The sequence below is a fragment of the Dunckerocampus dactyliophorus genome, chromosome 10 (assembly GCF_027744805.1).
Source record: "Dunckerocampus dactyliophorus isolate RoL2022-P2 chromosome 10, RoL_Ddac_1.1, whole genome shotgun sequence".
In the NCBI taxonomy this organism is placed as follows: domain Eukaryota; kingdom Metazoa; phylum Chordata; class Actinopteri; order Syngnathiformes; family Syngnathidae; genus Dunckerocampus; species Dunckerocampus dactyliophorus.
In genome coordinates, this window is record NC_072828.1 from 9,017,296 (window position 1) to 9,035,767 (window position 18,472).

Below are 18,472 nucleotides of genomic sequence, written 5' to 3' on the forward strand. Positions count from 1 at the left end.
CATTCACACTGTCATGCCCTCCTGATGGGTAAAGCTAAGAAGCTTTCTCTTTTTGAACGTGGTCGGATTGTCAAGCTGCATAAGCAAGGCCTCTCGCAGCGTGCCATTGCTGCTGAGGTTGGACGCAGTAAGACAGTCATTCTAAATTATTTGAAAGATCCTGAACATTATGGAACAAAAAAGTCACACCTGCGCTGAGCCGGAGGATCCAGTTGGCTGTCCATCAAGACGCAGGGCGGTCTTCCACCCAAATTAAGGCCCTTACTGGTGCCGACTGCAGCGCAATAACCATCAGACGGCATCTGGGGGAAAAGGGTTTTAAAAAACAAAAAAGGAATTAGTCTCTTTAACGCCACAAAACTGCCCGTTTAAACTTTGCATCAAACATGGGACATTGAAAGGTAGACAAAAGTTTTATTCTTTCTTGAGCAATGATCTTAAACTTTTGATCAGCTGATAAGCAGCCTATTTCAGTTTAATTGTTGTTTTCAATAAATTACTTTTTCAAAATGCTTTTTGTCTCACTCTCCCTTCTTGGTTTTGCATATTGTAGCTCTACTTAAAACCTCATCAAGATCCAAATGTGCAAAACGCAAATTCTAGCAATTTTTCAACTGGTCTTAAGATTTTGATCAGGAGTGTATGTAATATGTTGGGAGGTTATTTTATAAGTGACTCTTGTTAAAATACTTTGTTAGCATGCGGATGTTTCTATCGTCTTATGACATGAGCTACGTAAAAACTTACGCAACGCATGTAGCGCAGACGTAAACGTCATATCCGGTTAGTTGTAACATTCATAAATAAAGACAATAAAACACATAAAATGGAATTATATTTCAGTGTAAACAACCATAAGCAGAGTGCTCATGGTATAGAGTCGAACCGATTGCGTTCGGGGTACGTATTGCGTAGTGACAGGTTGCAAATGCATGGAATAGAGTGTAGTACGCCACGGAGCGGAAAGTTCGACATGATGGTAAGTTGGAGACCCCTGTTCTAAGTTGAGCTTCAAAATGCAAAAAGAAGAAATGGATAAGAGACAAAAAATGTTTTGTCGCACACAGTGTACAAGATAAGTGTAAAATAAAGTTATACGGTGCACGTCCACTTTGATGAAATTACGCTTAACAGGCATCATACAAAATAATCTGGTTATTTTTTATAACCATAAGGCACAACAGAAATTTGATTTAATAATACTTATTTGTCTTTAAATAAAAGTACTATAATATGGATTTTTTTTTTAAACTTAGGCTATAGACTAAATCATCATCATCACCTGCTTGGCCACTGTCCTGGTGTACAACTACCAGTGTTATAAATCTACAACGTTTTCATGACACATACCTGTCTTTGTCTTTGGGAACCCTGAAAATGACAAACTTTTTTTGGGGGATGCACAGTGTGTCAAGTGCATGTTCACAATGCAATGTTTCTGGATTCTGCTTACCGTCATGGCGGTCAAACACGTTAGGGCATAATATGGAAGTGTGTGGAGAATGGACAGACATATTCATTTAGCATCCTTGGTGTGGATGACATTGCTGTGAGTACCAGACTACTGGAGAGTGGCAGTGATTAATAACTGGATGTGTCAACATGCTACTGAAGATAATTTAATTTGCATTTGCAAATTACAAGGTCATGAAGAAAAATTTCCTGAATAACTCACAATCACAACCAGATAACAAAATTACCACCTAAGGGGTGTAACGATTCATTCACCACATCAATGCATCGATTTATATTCCTACCATCCAACATCGATGTGTGTTTAGCAAGTTTCCCTTCTGGACGGCATATATCGATCTAACATCGTTTAAAAAGGTAATCAATCGATCGAATCGATACTAGGAAATAAAGCAATGGATTTAAGCATGGCATGCTTTATATGGATCTATGTTTTTTAAGCACTTTTACTGATTAAGACTCAATAAAAACAAAAAAGAAATTCAGTCTGTCGTTTTCCGGGTATGTGGTGGTCATGGGAGTTGTAGTGGACCTGTGAAATACAATAATCGGCAAATAATTGGCAACCATGAATCGTGACACGAATCGAATTGTTATTAAAACGAATCGTTACACCCCTACTAATTACTAACTACTAATTACTATTTAGTGGGGCCGCTCTCAGTCAGGGGCCCTAATTGGAATTGTCCTTTCCCCCCCTTTACGGCACCCCTACCTATAGTATGTAAATACCTATTTACATTCATAATACCCAAAAATAAGAGTAAATGGGCCATTTAAGACATAAATGATACTCATGCTCATGTGTGTTGTCTTCTCTACAGGACCTGAAAGAGGGATGGACAGGAAGTGAAAATGCAAAAAAAAATGCATCCCTTTTGAAGGACAGCAGAGTCTTTGGATGAAATAACCCAATATTACTGTCGTTTGTTATTTAACATACCGGTAAATGTTTTACACTACATCCTACTAAACTATGACATTTACGATGTATGATACATGTATGTGAACACGTTAAAGATTGCAATCTTGAACAACATGAAGCAGTACTTGATATAATTAAATTTAGCTTTTTAAACCTATTAAACAATGACATTTACAATGTATATTTATGTGAACATATCAAAAAATTGCAGTCTTTCAGAACATGAAGCAGCATTATATTACAAGTTGATATAATTGAAGAAAACACAACGTTTTGGAAAAAGTGGTCTATGCCCAACTGGAATCTCATCTCAAGTCAAACAACATTGCTGAAAAATGTCAATCTGGATTTAAACCCTGTCATAGTACAGAAACTGCACTTTTAAAAAATTTTAATGATTTGCTTTTAATAGCAGAGTCTAGTGGCTCAGCTATGCTGGTGCTTTTAGATTTGACGGCAGCTTTTGACACATTTGACCACAATATCCTTCTGTCCCGCCTAGAGACATTGGGCCTCATTCACGAAACGTTCTTACGCACAAATGTGTTCTTAAAGCCTTCTTACGAAGATTTTTGGCATTCACGAAACGTGTTCTTAACTCACAGTTCTTAGATCTAAGAACAAATTCTACGAACGCTCAGGAGGACTCTTACGCACAAGCAAAGCTTGCACTTTCAATGCGCAATCGCCCTCATGATGGATTTTGCAACCTGATCCCAAAAAATGTCGTGCAAATAAAATATCCCAACAATTATTTATCATCAAAACAACTGAAATATACTCCATGGATAAATATATATTCAAATCCCAATTCATCAAAAAAAAGTAGCTGGCTGGACGTGCGCTGCACAGAGAGAGAATGTAAAGGGACCATTAGATTTATTTGCTGAAAGCGACGAATATTTGATGTCCTGCTTCAGGCTTCAGGCTTCCCTCTCTGTTCTTGCAGGTGTGCAGGATCATCAGAATAACATCGCAATGAAACGTGGTGTGCCTATTGCGCACGTAGCACCCCCAGATAACGACATGCGCCCCCAGCCACGTCTTGAGCCAGAGCACGGGGCTGCTGTATTAATTAGGCAGCGTCTAATCAAATGTAACCACAGAAAAAATAAATTGTCACACACAAACTATGTATTTTGACTTTATTTTTCCATCATGATTGTGTAAATATTTTCTAGAGTTTCCGAAATGGTTTGGTTTCTGATTGATGGCCCACCTCCCGTTTCCTCCAGATCCCTGCGGTGCAGTCTAATCTTTTTTTTGAGTCTATTTTAAGTCAAAACACTTCTTTTTAACCTCTGCTGTGGCGCGTTTCTCCGTGGAAACGGCATTTATGTTTCCTGCAATGGTGCTCCATGCCGCCTCTTTTTGGATGGCCTGATGACCGGTGGATACACGTGAAAATAAGGTGGTCTTGTGTTCGGTCACTCCTTGTAAAAGCACCTCTATTTCAGCAGAATTGAAGTTTTTCTTTCGTTTGTTGTCCAGCTGCTCCTCAGTCTTGCCCTTGCGCGTTGCCATCTCCGCCTCCAGCTGCCTGTTGCGCACGGCACATTTTTTTTTACCTTATATAGGAAATAATAGGCGGTGACCTATGCAAACTAGGGCTCACATGCACGTGCATCGCAGTTGGCATTCATCAACCTAAGAACACCGGTGTGAACGATTATCTCTACTTAAGAACGTGTCGTGAATGTGGCGCAGTTTCCAACCCGCGCCTTCTTAAGTACACTTCTTAAGAAGACTTTTAAGAAGATGTTCGTGAATGAGGCCCATAAGACTTAAAAGCACTATCCTCCATTAGTGTCAGTCGTACTTAACTGAATGGTCTTTCTCTGTCAGTCTTGGGTGCATTTACATCAAAGACTTCCCCTCTTGGCTATGGGGTGCCCCAAAGTTCTATTTTAGGTCCTGTCTTGTTTTTATTGTATTTGCTGCCACTGGGTTAAATTTTTAAAAAACATAACATTTCATTTCATGTTTTGCAAAATGATGTCCACCTGTATCTGCCCCTAAAATCCAAAACTGATCCCTTTATGGCCTTAAAAAAATGGCTACGTAATGTAAAAACCTGGCTGTCAAATACATTTTCTGAATTTAAATGCAAAGAAAACAGATTGTGATTTTTGGGGACACAGCCCTCACTTGTGTCAACAGTGCTGTAGGCCCGCTTTGATCTTATTGTCACCCCTGTGTTCAAAACCTTGGTGTTTTTATTGACGGCTCTTTTAATCTTGGCAATCAAAGCAAGATTCTTTCACTTTAGGATTCTTACTAAGGCGAAGCCATATCTACTCATAAACCACTTTGAAATGGTCTTACTGCTGCCTGTTGTTTTTAGGATTCATTTTAAGATTTTATTGCTTGTTTTTAAATGCCTAAATGGGCTAGACCCCTCTTATTTATCTGATTTGCTGACTTTGCACACTCCTACTAGAAAACCGAGGTCTTGTAACCAGTCTCTCTTACATTGTCCCAGGACTAGACTGAAAAGAAGAGGGGACAGCACTTTTGCAGTCGCAGGCCCTACATTATAGAAATCTCTCCCTTTGCAAATTAAAACTGATCCTTCTGTGGAGTGTTTTAAATCAGCACTAAAAACACACTATAATGCACTGGCACTGGCTGGTTTTAATGCACTTAAAACTTGCTACATGTTTCTTATTTTGGCTATTTTTATTTAATTTTCAGCATTTTATTTTCTCAACCTGTACAGCACTTTGGGTCAGCATGAACTGTTTGTTTTAAATGTGCTTTATAAATAAACCTTGACCTTGAACACATTTCGACTGGGATAATGTGGTAAATGCAGTGTCATGTTGTGGCATTTTATAGGCGTATTTATACGATAAAAGGTAGGGATGCGCCAATCAGAGTTTTATGCTGTCGATTCCGATACCATCCATGAGTGAGATCGGCTGATACCGATACAGATCACATTTATTAACTGTAGATTTTTCAGTTCATTTATGTGGTGTTGGCAAAGGGCGCCGTTAGACAATTACAAGGGCCCCTGGCAAATAGGTAATTATTAAAAAATAAACATTTGGGTGGATTGTATTTTTTTGCCTTTATTTGTGTGAAACGATTTTTGTACAATGTGACACAAATCTGAATTTAATTTGATGCATGTTTTGGAGTACTGTAATATAAATACATGGGAAATAAATTGTTCAATATATATTCATTTATTTTTTAGTTCAAGGTAACAAAATTCATAGACTCAAATAATACAAATAAATATCTTTATTAAATAAACATCTGTCCTGCTCAACTTAAAACAGGATAAATTCAGTGTCCAGGTTGCAGGGGTCTCCAACTTTCATCACTATATTCGAGATGTCAACTATTTGTGCTTTATTTATGACTGGCAACATTTCATGACTTTACATGACTTTATTTTCCAAGCAGTTCTCCACTCAAACCGTGTGGCCGTCGTCTTTATGCTATTTTGTGGTTATTTGTCATGAGATAAAAGGTATAAAGTCTGAATTCAACAGTTATAATACAAAAACTACTGAGAGTTGGAGCAAATATTCTTTAACCCTTTGGTGAGCTACTCAAATTACACCTTTTTCATTCAAAAAAATATAAGAGCATATATAATACTGGTTTCAGAAAACAGATGGTACGAAAAATGTCTTTAGTCTTCATAATTTGAGTTAAACCGAATGACATTTGTCGTTCGGCCGAAAAGGGGGAATGGCGCTAATGGCTGGCACTAACGCACTGCTTGTGCACTGTATGCACGTGCCTATTGTGCCCGCACATACATACACATACACGCAGTCTCCGAGGAGAGACCGAAGCAGTCAGCAAGAACACGGGTACGTTCCAACACTAGCGTCCCCGCCGAGATACCAGACTCTTATTTTGGCGGCAATAGACGGAAGTAGATATATCTTTATCCGGAAGATGTTTTTCAACAGCTGCAGGAGAAGCTAGTCTGTGGCCGTTTGGCTCCCGAGGCGCAAGAGCCTTTGTAGACACTCCTGGCAGCAGCAGTAGTAGTAGCAGCAGGAGGAGGAGAAGGTCTGCCCTTTCCAACAAACATCAGAAAAGAACAGACTAAACAGTAAGCTGGTGCCCCGCGGGGGAAAAATATAATCTCTTCATTAAATGCGCACTAATTTTGTTTCATAGCGACTTCGTGAACGATTTGAACGGTTAAGAGAAAAAGGCAGAACGTCACAGTCTAAAAGTTAAAATTAACTTATAAATTGTTGACTTGACCACAAACTTATGCTAACGTTAGCTAGCTGACGCAGCGTCATTTGCTCCTTGTTGCACGCCCACACTTAATACGATGACATTTTAAGTAATTTAATTTAATTTTTAGTATTACTTAACAGCTTTTAGAAGTTCACACAAGATTAGACATTCAGAAATGAAAGAATTGATGTAACGTGATGTGAATATTTGGATATGGATATTCATATGATGAGCAATTTTCAGTAAACAAAATATTACAATTTTATTGTTCACAAGTGAAGTCTGTACGGTGGCCGACAGGGGGAAAACACTAACACAAACCCCCAAAACAACAGCATGATAGAAATGCTGTAAGTGACATTACCAAACCTAAGTTTGTCAGGCTACCAGGCTAGCCAGAAGGATGTCCGTCTTTAAAGACACGGAATGCAATCGGAATGAAAAAAGTAAATTTTTCTAAATGTCTTTGTGAATCTCTTTGCTGTATTATTTTGCAATGTTATATTTATTTTGGAAATGTTAGCATTAGAATGGCTAGTGTTTAACAAAGACATAAAAATTGTACCATTTTAAACATGCAAGGCTACCATTGACCTTCAGTCTGCTGACATTTTTTTTTCAATGCAAGTCAGCATCACCCTTCCTGTCGCCTGCAGTTGGAATGTAGTTTTGGACTAAACATTAGCTGTAACCTAAGATTGTTGGTTAGTTTTAGTGTCAGCACTTAACTCAATGACTCATTGCTTATGTTCTCTAATATCTTTTTGGAGAAGCAAGTGAAGCAAAAACTAGACATAAATAAGCTGTATAACAACGCATGCGTCTCCTCTAAGGTTCCTCAGAGAGACATGAACGACTTTGCTGTTCTCTACACGGGCCGCAAGATGCCCCTCATCGGCCTGGGGACATGGAAGAGTGAGCTTGGAAAGGTACAGTAGACAAGCTTAAAAAGATATTCCTTTTTTGTGTATTCCCAAAGTGGCATATAGAATAACAGCTAGTCATTGACATGTGTGGAACGCCCCAGAAGTAGTACAATTATGAATTGTCGGGAAAGTATCTCGGTTTTTGGGCCGTGGTTTTGGTATGTATTTTGCATTTAAAACTTTTTTTCTCCCAAAATCTTTTTTTATTTTGCTTTTTAGCAAAAACTGAATTTTGCAGTAAACAAAGTATCACTTGTGTACGGAATACTAGAGGTGGAACGGTATGGCATTCTTCAGTATTAAGGTCATGGTTGGTTCATTTTTGGTACAGTAAGGGAAAAAATGCAAAACATAAAACTGCTTGGCTTTTGTGTTAAATCCATCCATCCATCCATCCATCCATCCATCCATCCATCCATCCATCCATCCATCCGTCCATCCATGTTCTATGCCTCTTATCCTCACTAAGGCTATGAAAATGCAATCTACTGGCAGGTAATTCTCCAATAAATAATCTCTCAAATAAATAAGAAAAATATTGATGTATCACATACACAAATTGAAGGATGTGGTGGCCACTTTGATGTGTACATTAAAGATGTAAGTCAGTATATTGTACTATAAGCTATATAAGCTTTGTGTTTTAGGTGACAAAGCAAATTAGTGCAATATCTAATAATATATCTTACAAGTTTATTTTTAGAAAAGCCATGGGACAATCAAGAACAAGCTGTGAACCAAGTATGGCCCCTGGGCCGCATATTGAATATCCCTGGTTTACAGTGTTTATTGGAAGGTGCAAGTACAACAGTAGGAGTTTGAACAGGGTGATGATTATTTAATGTTTTCCTTATTACCTTAAGTGCAGTGTTCATAGTTGCAGCGTGATGCACTGAACCTGAGTGAAGTTGGCACCGTTCGTATCTTTACTGAATAATGGCACCACGCTGCTTTTCATCTTCCATCCATCCGTTTTCTATGCCGTTTATCCTCATTAGGGTCACGGGGGTATGCTGGAGGCTATCCCTGCTGACTTTGGCTGAGAGGCGGGGTACACCCTGTACTGGTCGCCAGCCAATCGCAGGGCACATATAGACAATCATTCACGCTCACATTCATACCTATGGACAATTTAGAGTCTGCATTCATCTTATGCACTCATATGTGTCCTTTAATGTATTTCATGGAATGTGAAGTGTTCAAAAGCAAGTGCACCGCACCTTGAAGTCAGGGCAAGGAGGCGAGGAGCCCGGCGAGCACTGTAGCTGAGGAGATCCGCCGGGTCCTAGTCTCTTCACACATTGCTGACACAGACCACCTCCCGAGGCACGAGGCCAGGCAGCAGAGGTGGGACGCCTTCCATGCGGTGGTTGTCGCCTAGCTCTCGAATGCCTCGCCTTTTCAGGGCTCCAGACTACCTTTTTTTTTTACCAAGAACACAGTGGCCCCTAAATTAAAATTTTAGGAGCGCAAGCAGAAAATACAGGGGTGCACACCGAAATCGACTTGCAAAGTAAATATTCACATTTCCTCTCATTTTCACTGTATTACTGATAAATACTCAAACAGTAAATAACAACTGTCTTCTCTATCCACCCTGTTTCTATCCCTAGCATCTGGAAGGCCTCATTGGTGGCATGATATGTACATTATAACTCCAATACCGCCCTCTTTCCTTTTTCTTTGGTTTTTGTCTCCTGTCTTGGTCTTTTGGAGTTATTGTGGATTGTCAAACTAGCTCATTTGCGCTCATTTTACTGTCAACTCCTGGGCTGAAGTGTGGAGCACGAGTTTGTCGGCAACAACAAATATTCAATATTAAAATGCAATTGGCAAATGAACTGGTAAGTTTGCCAACTTCTGGAAAAAAAAGGGGGGCTGGCACCTTGTGTTTTATGTGACTGCCAACATTTCAGTTGTACTTTATTTACAAACCACACCTCCACTTAATGTGCTCATTGTCTTTATGCTATTTTGTGGTCATTAGTCATTAGACACAGGCATCTTGTCTGAATTGAACAGTTATAATAAATACTAATTAATAGTTGAAGCTAATATACTTTGGTGAACTACTCAACTGATCAGATGGCGAGCTACTGGTAGTTCACAAGCTACTGGTTAAGATCCCGTGATAGCGTCACTATTTTAAAGCTGGACACACTATGTGTTTATGTTAAACAGTGTTTTGAAGACTGATAATTGAAAACAATTATTATAATGGTAATACGAGAGCAAGGTTGTTAAGTGACGCTTTTAAAAAAGTACCCCAAGAATGTGACAGCCACCATAGTTTCCCTGTGGGACAAAATCAAACTCCGAACAAACCACATTGCTTGCTTGTTTTAAAGACAAAATGTCACTGTGGTTAAAAAAAAAGAAAAAAAGTCAGTCCAGAGACTAGGCGGATAACTGCTGCCGCCAGAGAAACAGTGGAGCCAGGCAAAATGTGTAAACAAAGATGGTAGAATAGTCAAACTTCAATGCGAGTCAAACGTGAGCGATCACACACGCTGGCATCTATAAGCTTAGAATGCAACAAGCTGTCGTAAATTGACTACACATTTCACAGACTACTTTTTCATTCGCACTGCAATAAGTGACGTTCCCAGTCAACTCAATAAGGGATACATACTTTTATATGGTCGCACATGCGCGAGCAGATTAAAAATTCACTCGCAGTGTCTCATGTTTTAGTTGAAAATGCGACCATTTAGTTGCAGCCTGTAGCACTGCTTTTCGTCTGCTTTTGTCCCTCACTTGATATAGCTACAGTATGGGGAATGAGACATTACATCGCGGGGAGGGCTTATTGCCAGCCTGGACACACATAAAAAAATGAATTGCAAAACCGAAAAACTGCCACACATAAGAGCGTATTGTCCCATGCAGGCAGACTGAACAGTCCGGTATTGCACCAGGTACAATTATGTACGTTATCGTTACGCTCAAGGTGGATCAGAGTCCTGGGATGTACGGTATATCTATTTGCAAATTTCTTTTCTCTGCCTTCAATTGTAAATAATTGCTTTTTGTACTGTACAGGTATGTTAACTTAAATAGAAAGTGGCTATCTACAGGGTAAAAATGTTTGAATCCAGCAGAGGGCGGTGTCTCACAAGTCAGTTCACTTAACATGTTCCAGCAGGAAGATGCGTTGACAAGATGTGATGTTAGGTAACAGCATGTTTTCATAGATTGTAACCCTAATAGCATCTATCTACTGTATTGTGTCTTGACGTTCTGTACATTCAAAGCTGTGTTTACATTCTCTGCTGCGATGACAAGGTCACAGGTCAAGATGTACATCTTGCAATGCGTTTAAATGTAAGCTTTTTGTGTCACAGGTCAAACAAGCCGTCATGTGGGCCCTGCAGGCCGGGTATCGCCACATCGACTGTGCTGCCATCTACGGCAACGAGGCTGAGATCGGAGAAGCCCTTCAGGAGACGCTGGACCACAACAATGTAAATAACACCAAATGTTTGAATCGACCAAAGATGCGGTCTTTGTATTTGGGGAGGTGGGGCTAACATGCTGATGTCACGTGCAGGATCTAAGGCGAGAGGACCTGTTCGTCACATCCAAGCTGTGGAACACACGACATCACCCTGAGGATGTGGAGCCGGCGCTGCTACAAACCCTCAAAGACCTGCGGCTGGAATATTTAGACCTCTACCTGATCCACTGGCCCCACGCCTTCCAGTGAGCATCACTGTACTGTAGCCTCACTCATCCCACATAATTGCTTTGCTGAGGAATGCAGGCCAGTCCTGTAAGCACATCAAACCAACTGGTTGAGTTCTTATTTCAGCCTTTGTTCTTTTTTTCCAACACTGCTGCGGCACTCGCTCCACATCACCAGACGCGGGGACACACCTTTCCCGAAAAAGGAGGACGGCTCGATGCTGTATGATGACATAGACTACAAGCTGACATGGGCCGCCATGGAGAAGCTGGTGGGGAAAGGTCTGGTCCGAGCAATCGGCCTCTCCAACTTTAACAGCCGGCAGGTGGATGACATCCTGTCTGTGGCCGGCATCAAGCCCGCCGTCCTGCAGGTATGCCAAGTTTTCTATTTGCTGAGGCAGCATTAACAGCGCCCTAAGGGATGACACATCTCTTATATACTGTACACTTATGAGTAGGGATGCTCCTATCAGGGTTTTATGCTGCCGATTCCAATACCCATTATCCATGAGTGAAATTGACCGATACCAATATTGATCACATCGATAAAGTGTACATTTTGAAATGTATTTATGATGAGTGCTATTAGCCAGAGGTGCCGTACAAGGGGGAAATGTTAGGACAATTCCAAGGTCTCCAAAGAATAGGTAGCTGTTAATAAATAAAAAGGGAGGGCGCCTGAAGTTAATTTTTTTTTTTTTCATGGGGCCCAGAATTCCTGGTTGCACCCCTGCAATTAGTATGAAAAAGGGAACCATAAAATCACCTTAATTTAGACAAAAACATATTTGACTTACTTTTTCAGGAGAAAATGTGTCACTCGTGAAACTTGGAGGATAAGATGAGATGCCTTCTTTAATGAGAGTTTGGATGTGAGAGTACATGGTGTGATGGTGTTCTAGCAGGACCTCCAGGTATCAAACAGCAGGGCTCCAAGTGTGAGAGCAGTGGGCAAACCTGTTGTCTTCCCGTTGTTGAATTCAGTTATTATTTGGCTTTACAGTATATGCTTTAGACTTTTCACTGTCACACATACGAGGGCGAGTGTTGTCCAGCAATGGCCATACTAGCTGCAACTTGACTGATGATCACATCGTGAGCCTCAAACTCACCGTACTTCGTCAAGTTTGTTCTTCAAATGCCATATTAAAACTTTTTAACGTGCTACCCCAGCGAGATATTATTCGTGGCATGTTTTGCAGGGTGCAAATTTTATATCACTCTCACAAACAGCAGGTAAGTTCCACGTGATAGACATGATTTTTTTGGGTTTGGCATGCCTGCGCAGTGTGAAGGAAATTGAGCGGGGGAGGCTCACTACAGGCTGCATGCTGCAATAGTACAAGCCAGAGGTGATCGGCTTTTTTGATTGGCGTTGAAAGGCATTTATCGGCATATGCCGATCACGGAAATCGATCGACCGGAACATCCCTACTTATGAGGTCATTAATGCAGCCGGTCTTCAACTTGTGACTTTGTGTTTGGTTGGAGCAGGTAGAGAGCCACCCCTACCTGGCCCAGGTGGAACTGCAGGCCCACTGCAGGGCCCGGGGCCTGGTGATGACAGCGTACAGCCCCCTCGGCTCCCCGGACCGCACCTGGAAACATCCAGAGGAACCCGTCCTGCTGGATGAGCTCGCCATTGCCACGCTGGCCAACAAATACAAGAAATCGCCTGCTCAGATCATCCTTAGGTGAAAACCAGACTGGCACAGAACCATCTAGAAGCCTAGCTTGTGAAGGCAGAGAGAGTATGCTGAATGCTAAAGTTTTAATTTATCCATAAAAAACAAAATGAAGAACAAAAATAATGAAATATTGCATATTTTTTGGATGACAATCAAAAGTCACAACTTCACCAGAAGATTATACTTGTAGCACATCCTATGTCCCATCAGATGTCATCATTATAATGCTCACAGCCACTAAGGGGCATATGTCTACGTTAGCTGGGGGTTGCTGTAATATGCTGTGATGTATTTGACCAGCAACTCTGCATTCACACACCAGTTCATTTTCATGTATTTTCATTTTTTTAGTGAAGACATTTGAATCAAATTATTCGTCAGTTTTCACTGGTCGATGAACACATGGTACCCGCCCACTAATCGTGATTTCTGTGTGGTGAGGTGGCAGACGCAGCGCGGCGTGGTGACCATCCCCAAGAGCGTGACCGAGGCCCGAATCCGAGAGAATATTCAGGTGTGCATAAATATGAAATGCTAATGTCGCTGCAGCAAAAGCGGTGCTGATGATGTCACGGTGGTGGCTTGTCAGGTGTTTGACTTCACACTGGAGGCGGCGGAGATGAGTAGTGTCACGGCTTTGAATAAACACTGGCGCTACATCGTTCCTATGATCCAGGTAAGTGGACTGCTCCATTGGGACTGTTGTAGTAGGATTCTTGTTGTCACAATTAGGGATGACCCGATCCAGTGTCGCTATGGGGTTCCAATACCAGTGTAATTTGTGTATTGGAAATTGCAGATACCACCTGTGGAGATTGCCGAGCCATGATCCACGTGTGTGCTTTAATGTTGTCAGCTAAAGGGGCCAACAGAGTATCAGCAAACGTAGCTGTCTCCACACATCCACTGCAGCTATCCCCCTCGCGCGCGCATACGCACACAGACACAGGCTTGACATGCTCATGGCCACGCAAAACACACAAAACTAAAACTTCTCGGCCACTACAACATCGTAGGAGTTTATTACAGCTTAATGTAAAATTAGCAACAATGATAGCTACTGTATCCAGGTGTTCTGTGTGAAGTTCTATCTTGTCCTACTTTCTGTGAAGCCATGAATGCATCAGGCTGAGCGTGTGTGTATGTGTGGCACTGCATGTGTGGAGACAGCAACATTCGCTGATATTTTTGTAGCTACTTCTTTGCTGATATTCTTTCAGTGTAGTTGCATATTAAGGCAAACAAAGCTCTGGTATCAGAATTGTATCAGTATCGGCAGATATCCAAATTCAGGTATCGGGATCGGAAGTGAAAAATGTGGATCGGTGCATCCCTGGTCATGATGCTTGCCTCTGTGACCCAGGAAGTAAACAATGAGGACACACACCCTGTGTGGCAAACAATTTCATGGAGTTTTATGTGAGCTCTCTGTATTGCAGGTGGACGGGAAGCGAGTTCCTCGGGATGCGGGGCATCCTCACTATCCTTTTAACGACCCCTACTGAGAACTCATAACTGGACCAGCATTTGTGCCTTCAAACAGCCTCATGGCCCCCGAAAGAATCCCTACCCTCAACCCACAGTACTTCTCTCATGGTTGGTTGTAAGGAATATTATTTTTTAAACAGGCGGTCACTTCCTGTTCACGTCTTCCTTAAGGCAGCTTGTCAAAAATAAATACTCTAATGCAGATCACAATTTGTAATAAAGAAGATGGTCCAAGAAAAATAAAAGAATGTCTTTCACAAGTTCTGTATAAAATGAATGAGATGATTGTCACACACAGGCACACACACTATGTCCCATTTGGAGGTCCTCATGAGGGACAATGAGTCCATTTAGGTGGAGCATCTCCACACCCTGTCCTCTCTCTGTTGGATGTGACCTTTCGTTCAAGTCTTTCCTTGACATGAGTTTACATCCATGACAATGAGTCAAATTCCTCCTGAGGAACTTGCACTGTCACTTTGTGTGTGTGTGTTTACGGATGTACTGTGAAGAAAGAAGAAAACAAGTTATTCCTTGTGAGGACATTTTGGTCCAGAAATGAAAAGTGTGTGTGTTACCTGCATGGTGTCCTCCAAAGTGGCGTATCTGTAGCTGGGCGGTCCAAGGCTCTGCAGCAGGCTGGCATGCTGATGCCGGCTGCTTTCGATGAAGCGTCGTGTCATGGCGAGCTGCTGTCTCAGCATGTCGTTGAGTGTCAACATGTCAGGCTGGACAGCGGCGAGGCCTATAGAAAGGTCATGACACATGAGGTCGCCTGGCAGGAGTTGTGTACTTCAGCTTCTCACCTTCTGGTTCAGAAGTTCCAGTGGGAGGAGCCATGGAGGGGGTGGTGTAATCCATGCCCACTGCAGAACCTGAAGCAGGTTGGGAGGCAGAGCCAAGAGATAAGAAAACTCTGTTTCACTACAGTGGTCTACTTCCTGTTCAAGGAACTAACCTGTGAACCAGAGAGCGTTTGCCTCCGTCTGTGCCGCCACATCTTTTAAGCGGTTACTAGGTGGCACGGAGAACATGGAGTCACTGCTGGGAGATCTCTGACTATGACCTGAGGTCCGCAAGGTGTGGGATTTTTTAAAGTCTGAATAAGTGCTTGAGTAGTCTCCTTCCGTCCTCACCCGGGACGCGTCTATATGATCTTTGACCTCTGAACCCACATCCTCTTCCTCCTCACCCCCCGCCAGGTGCTCTGACACCTGGCTGCTGCTGACGTCATTGGCCGCCTCTCTTCTGCTGGCACTCTCAAAGTCACTTTCATAGTCTGCCACCTGCTCCACCCACTGGTCGCTTGGCAAAAGAGGAAGTGAAACCACGTGCTCAACATCTGCCTAGCGAGACGGAAGGACACACAGAAACGGAACCAACACGAGACCTCATTCCAGTGGCGATAACGTTTCACAACAAAAGCACATGGTTGTGTTCTGAGGTTTCACCTGTGCTCTGGCTGTCTCCTCGGTGGCAAAGGGGGCGGGGTTGAGATCATCTAACGTCATCACATTTATCTCAAAGTCAGCTGTGAGAACAACAATGCAACATCAGCATCTTTGTGTGTGTGTGTGTGTGTGTGTGTGTGTGTGTGTGTATCGCTCACATTGGGACGAGACTGAGCTGGCCTCACTGGGGGGGGCGTCTGCATTGCATCCAACAGGAAAGAGTTCTTCCAGAGAGAAGACCTCCTCTGGGGCTGACCTGGATGAGTCAGAACACTGTAGACTTGGGGAGGGGAGGAGGCGGGCCTCAGACAAGGGTCTTCCCTGAGAAGGAGAGCAGGATGATGAGGGACCACCTCCAGAGGGGGGAGGAGAAGGCGAGGCAGACCTCAGACTACTTCTGGTGAGCTGCTGTAAAAAAAAAAAAAAAAAAAAAAGACGTTTTGCTGCTCACCTCGTGAAGGAGAGAGGTTACATGTTTGGTGTCAAACACAGAAGTAAACAATACCAGCTCTGCTCTGCTCCTGGGTGAAGTGCTGGTCCAGTTCTCGTCTGGTGGGTCCAAAGCGTCGCCCACAAGCTTCCTCACATCGCCTTCATCACTTTCCACATCTTTCTGCAGCAAGGCCACAGCTGGTTTGGACTCAACACCCTTATGCAGGTCCTCTGGAGATCCAGTTGTGTTTTTCTTGAGAAACCGCAACCCCTCCTGACTGCTGGGCTGGGATGAGGAGGGCACAGGAGCTCCTGGGACATGGGAGAGCGAGGAGAGGCCCACATCAGAGCTTGGACTTTGGATCTGGTTCAGAGGTTGTGGTTCCGGAGCTCGCTGACGACTGTGGACCCGACTCTCGATTTGAGCGAGCCTCCTTAGAGCAGCCGTTTGTGAGCTGGAAGAGGACAGCAGTCTGCAGCGTGAAGAAAAAGATCAGATTGACTGATGTCTTGTTAGGCTCCTCCCACATATAACGCACCTGTCAACGTGTGACTGCTGCCTCACGGGAGATTGGCTGCTGGGAGGATGAGGCGGTTTCTTGAGGTACCTGCTGCCTCCTCCAACGGGGCTCTGAGGTTGAGCCTACAAGCAGTCAGAAAAAAGGTCAGATTGTCAAATGTCTTTTCACATTGTTTTCTTTAGATGTTTACCTCAACTTCCTGTTTTTTCCCCGGCCGAGTAGCACCACAGACCTCTGGCTCGGAACTCACCTGGGACACGTCACTCATGTCTGACATCACCTGATTTATATTTGGTGGAGCATGGCGGCTTTTGACGTCCTGTGAGAAAGGAACGAGGGGAAGTCATGTGAGTCTTCAGCTTCGTTGAGAGATGTTATGTGCTGACTGACCGCATGTGTGGAGGTTTTAGTGGCGGATGTTTGCGTGGACTCGGCGGCTGCTCGGCTGCTTCTCTTGGAGGACAACAGCGCCTGTGCCCGGTCCAGAGCGTCGCTTCGGCCGCCTCGTCTCCACATGTTTGTGGAGCCTCACACAAAGTGGACTACTAACTTCATCACAACACGGTACTTGATGTGGTAGTCGTGATTATCTTCCTGGTCTGGTTAGCATGGGCGCTAGCTAACAAGCTAGGTAACCGAATGGAGCACATACACGTGCCATTCACGCTCTTGATGGACCTCATAAAATTTTCAGTCGTTGGTAATCAATTAGCCAGGCTAAAACAGCAAATAAGTACAAACGTTACCACTTTGGGTCCCACTCAGGCGTCCTTCGTCTCCATGGAAGTTTTCTTTCTCGCTATGAGACAATTTATTGCCTTTTCTATTGGCGCTTACCGCCATCTTCTGCTTAGGAGGGTGAACTACATGATGTGTCTTTAAAGACATGGCCCAAAATATTGGAATGCCAAAGATGCCAATATTTTTGGCCATGCCCATGACTGTAACACTATGCAGTAATCTGAAAATAAAATGTGTACACTATGAGGCTGACCTGACGGAATTCCAAAAACTAAATCCATGCTCACTTTATTTTGTGTGCTTTTCGTCACTTAGAAACGGGATGTCCAGACTTTCCAGCGAGGGTGGCATACAAAAAAAAATGCAGGCAACACTTTCATACATTAAAGATTCTAAAACCAAAGCAAGGTAGGCAGAGAGATGCTAAGATATCTGAACATTTTATCTTTGTGTTATAGGTGACAAAACGAATTAGTGTAATATCTAATAATATATCTTTTTAATAATGAAATAATTTTTTTTTTTACAAAATGCTGTGGGCAAAAAAAAAAGAGCTGCAGGCAGTAAATGGCCACCAGGCCACACATTGTACACTGCCAGTTCACAAAACCATTGTGTTCTTCTCATTCCTAATTCCACGCTTTCACACTTGTTTACCTCTATGTTCCTTTTGAAGTACAATTTGCACACACTGCTGCTGGAATTATCTCTGGTATGTTACATAACAACGCTCATCACAACAACAGCCTTTTCAAAAAACATTGAAACAAAGCTGTAAAAACATCCCATCACGTACATCCTTTTGGGCCTAATTTGTACATTTGGTCTCAATCAGGCGTGAGAGCGACATTTGGACTTTTAATGAATGAACGCATGTCATCTTCTGGGAGCTAGTCTAATCCAGTGTAATCCCAGCCTGATGAAA

The 18,472-nt window shown here is 42.6% G+C and overlaps 2 protein-coding genes across 5 annotated transcripts; one reads left to right on the forward strand and one right to left on the reverse strand.

Moving 5' to 3' along the window:
• The first annotated feature begins 6,297 nt into the window (after positions 1-6,297).
• akr1a1b (aldo-keto reductase family 1, member A1b (aldehyde reductase)) lies at positions 6,298-14,667 on the forward strand. 3 transcript variants are annotated; one of them, XM_054788877.1, is made up of 9 exons: positions 6,299-6,476; positions 7,447-7,542; positions 10,884-11,003; positions 11,090-11,241; positions 11,402-11,597; positions 12,721-12,920; positions 13,356-13,428; positions 13,504-13,590; positions 14,354-14,665. In XM_054788877.1, the coding sequence occupies exons 2-9, from the start codon at positions 7,462-7,464 to the stop codon at positions 14,417-14,419; spliced, it is 975 nt and encodes a 324-aa protein (XP_054644852.1). In that variant the 5' UTR covers positions 6,299-6,476; positions 7,447-7,461; the 3' UTR covers positions 14,420-14,665. The 3 variants fall into 3 exon arrangements, with proteins under 3 accessions (XP_054644853.1, XP_054644852.1, XP_054644854.1); XM_054788878.1 differs by lacking the exon at positions 13,504-13,590 and having other exon boundaries at positions 6,298-6,476; XM_054788879.1 differs by lacking the exon at positions 6,299-6,476 and having other exon boundaries at positions 7,450-7,542; positions 14,354-14,667.
• c10h19orf44 (chromosome 10 C19orf44 homolog) lies at positions 12,191-17,635 on the reverse strand. Of its 2 annotated transcripts, none has more exons than XM_054788872.1 (10): positions 17,197-17,635; positions 16,997-17,125; positions 16,825-16,928; positions 16,359-16,758; positions 16,012-16,258; positions 15,854-15,933; positions 15,361-15,748; positions 15,209-15,277; positions 14,981-15,147; positions 12,191-14,906 (listed from the first exon to the last, which is right to left on the reverse strand). In XM_054788872.1, the coding sequence occupies exons 1-10, from the start codon at positions 17,320-17,322 to the stop codon at positions 14,877-14,879; spliced, it is 1,740 nt and encodes a 579-aa protein (XP_054644847.1). In that variant the 5' UTR covers positions 17,323-17,635; the 3' UTR covers positions 12,191-14,876. The 2 variants fall into 2 exon arrangements, with proteins under 2 accessions (XP_054644847.1, XP_054644846.1); XM_054788871.1 differs by having other exon boundaries at positions 12,193-14,906; positions 16,012-16,261.
• Positions 17,636-18,472: the final 837 nt, after the last annotated feature.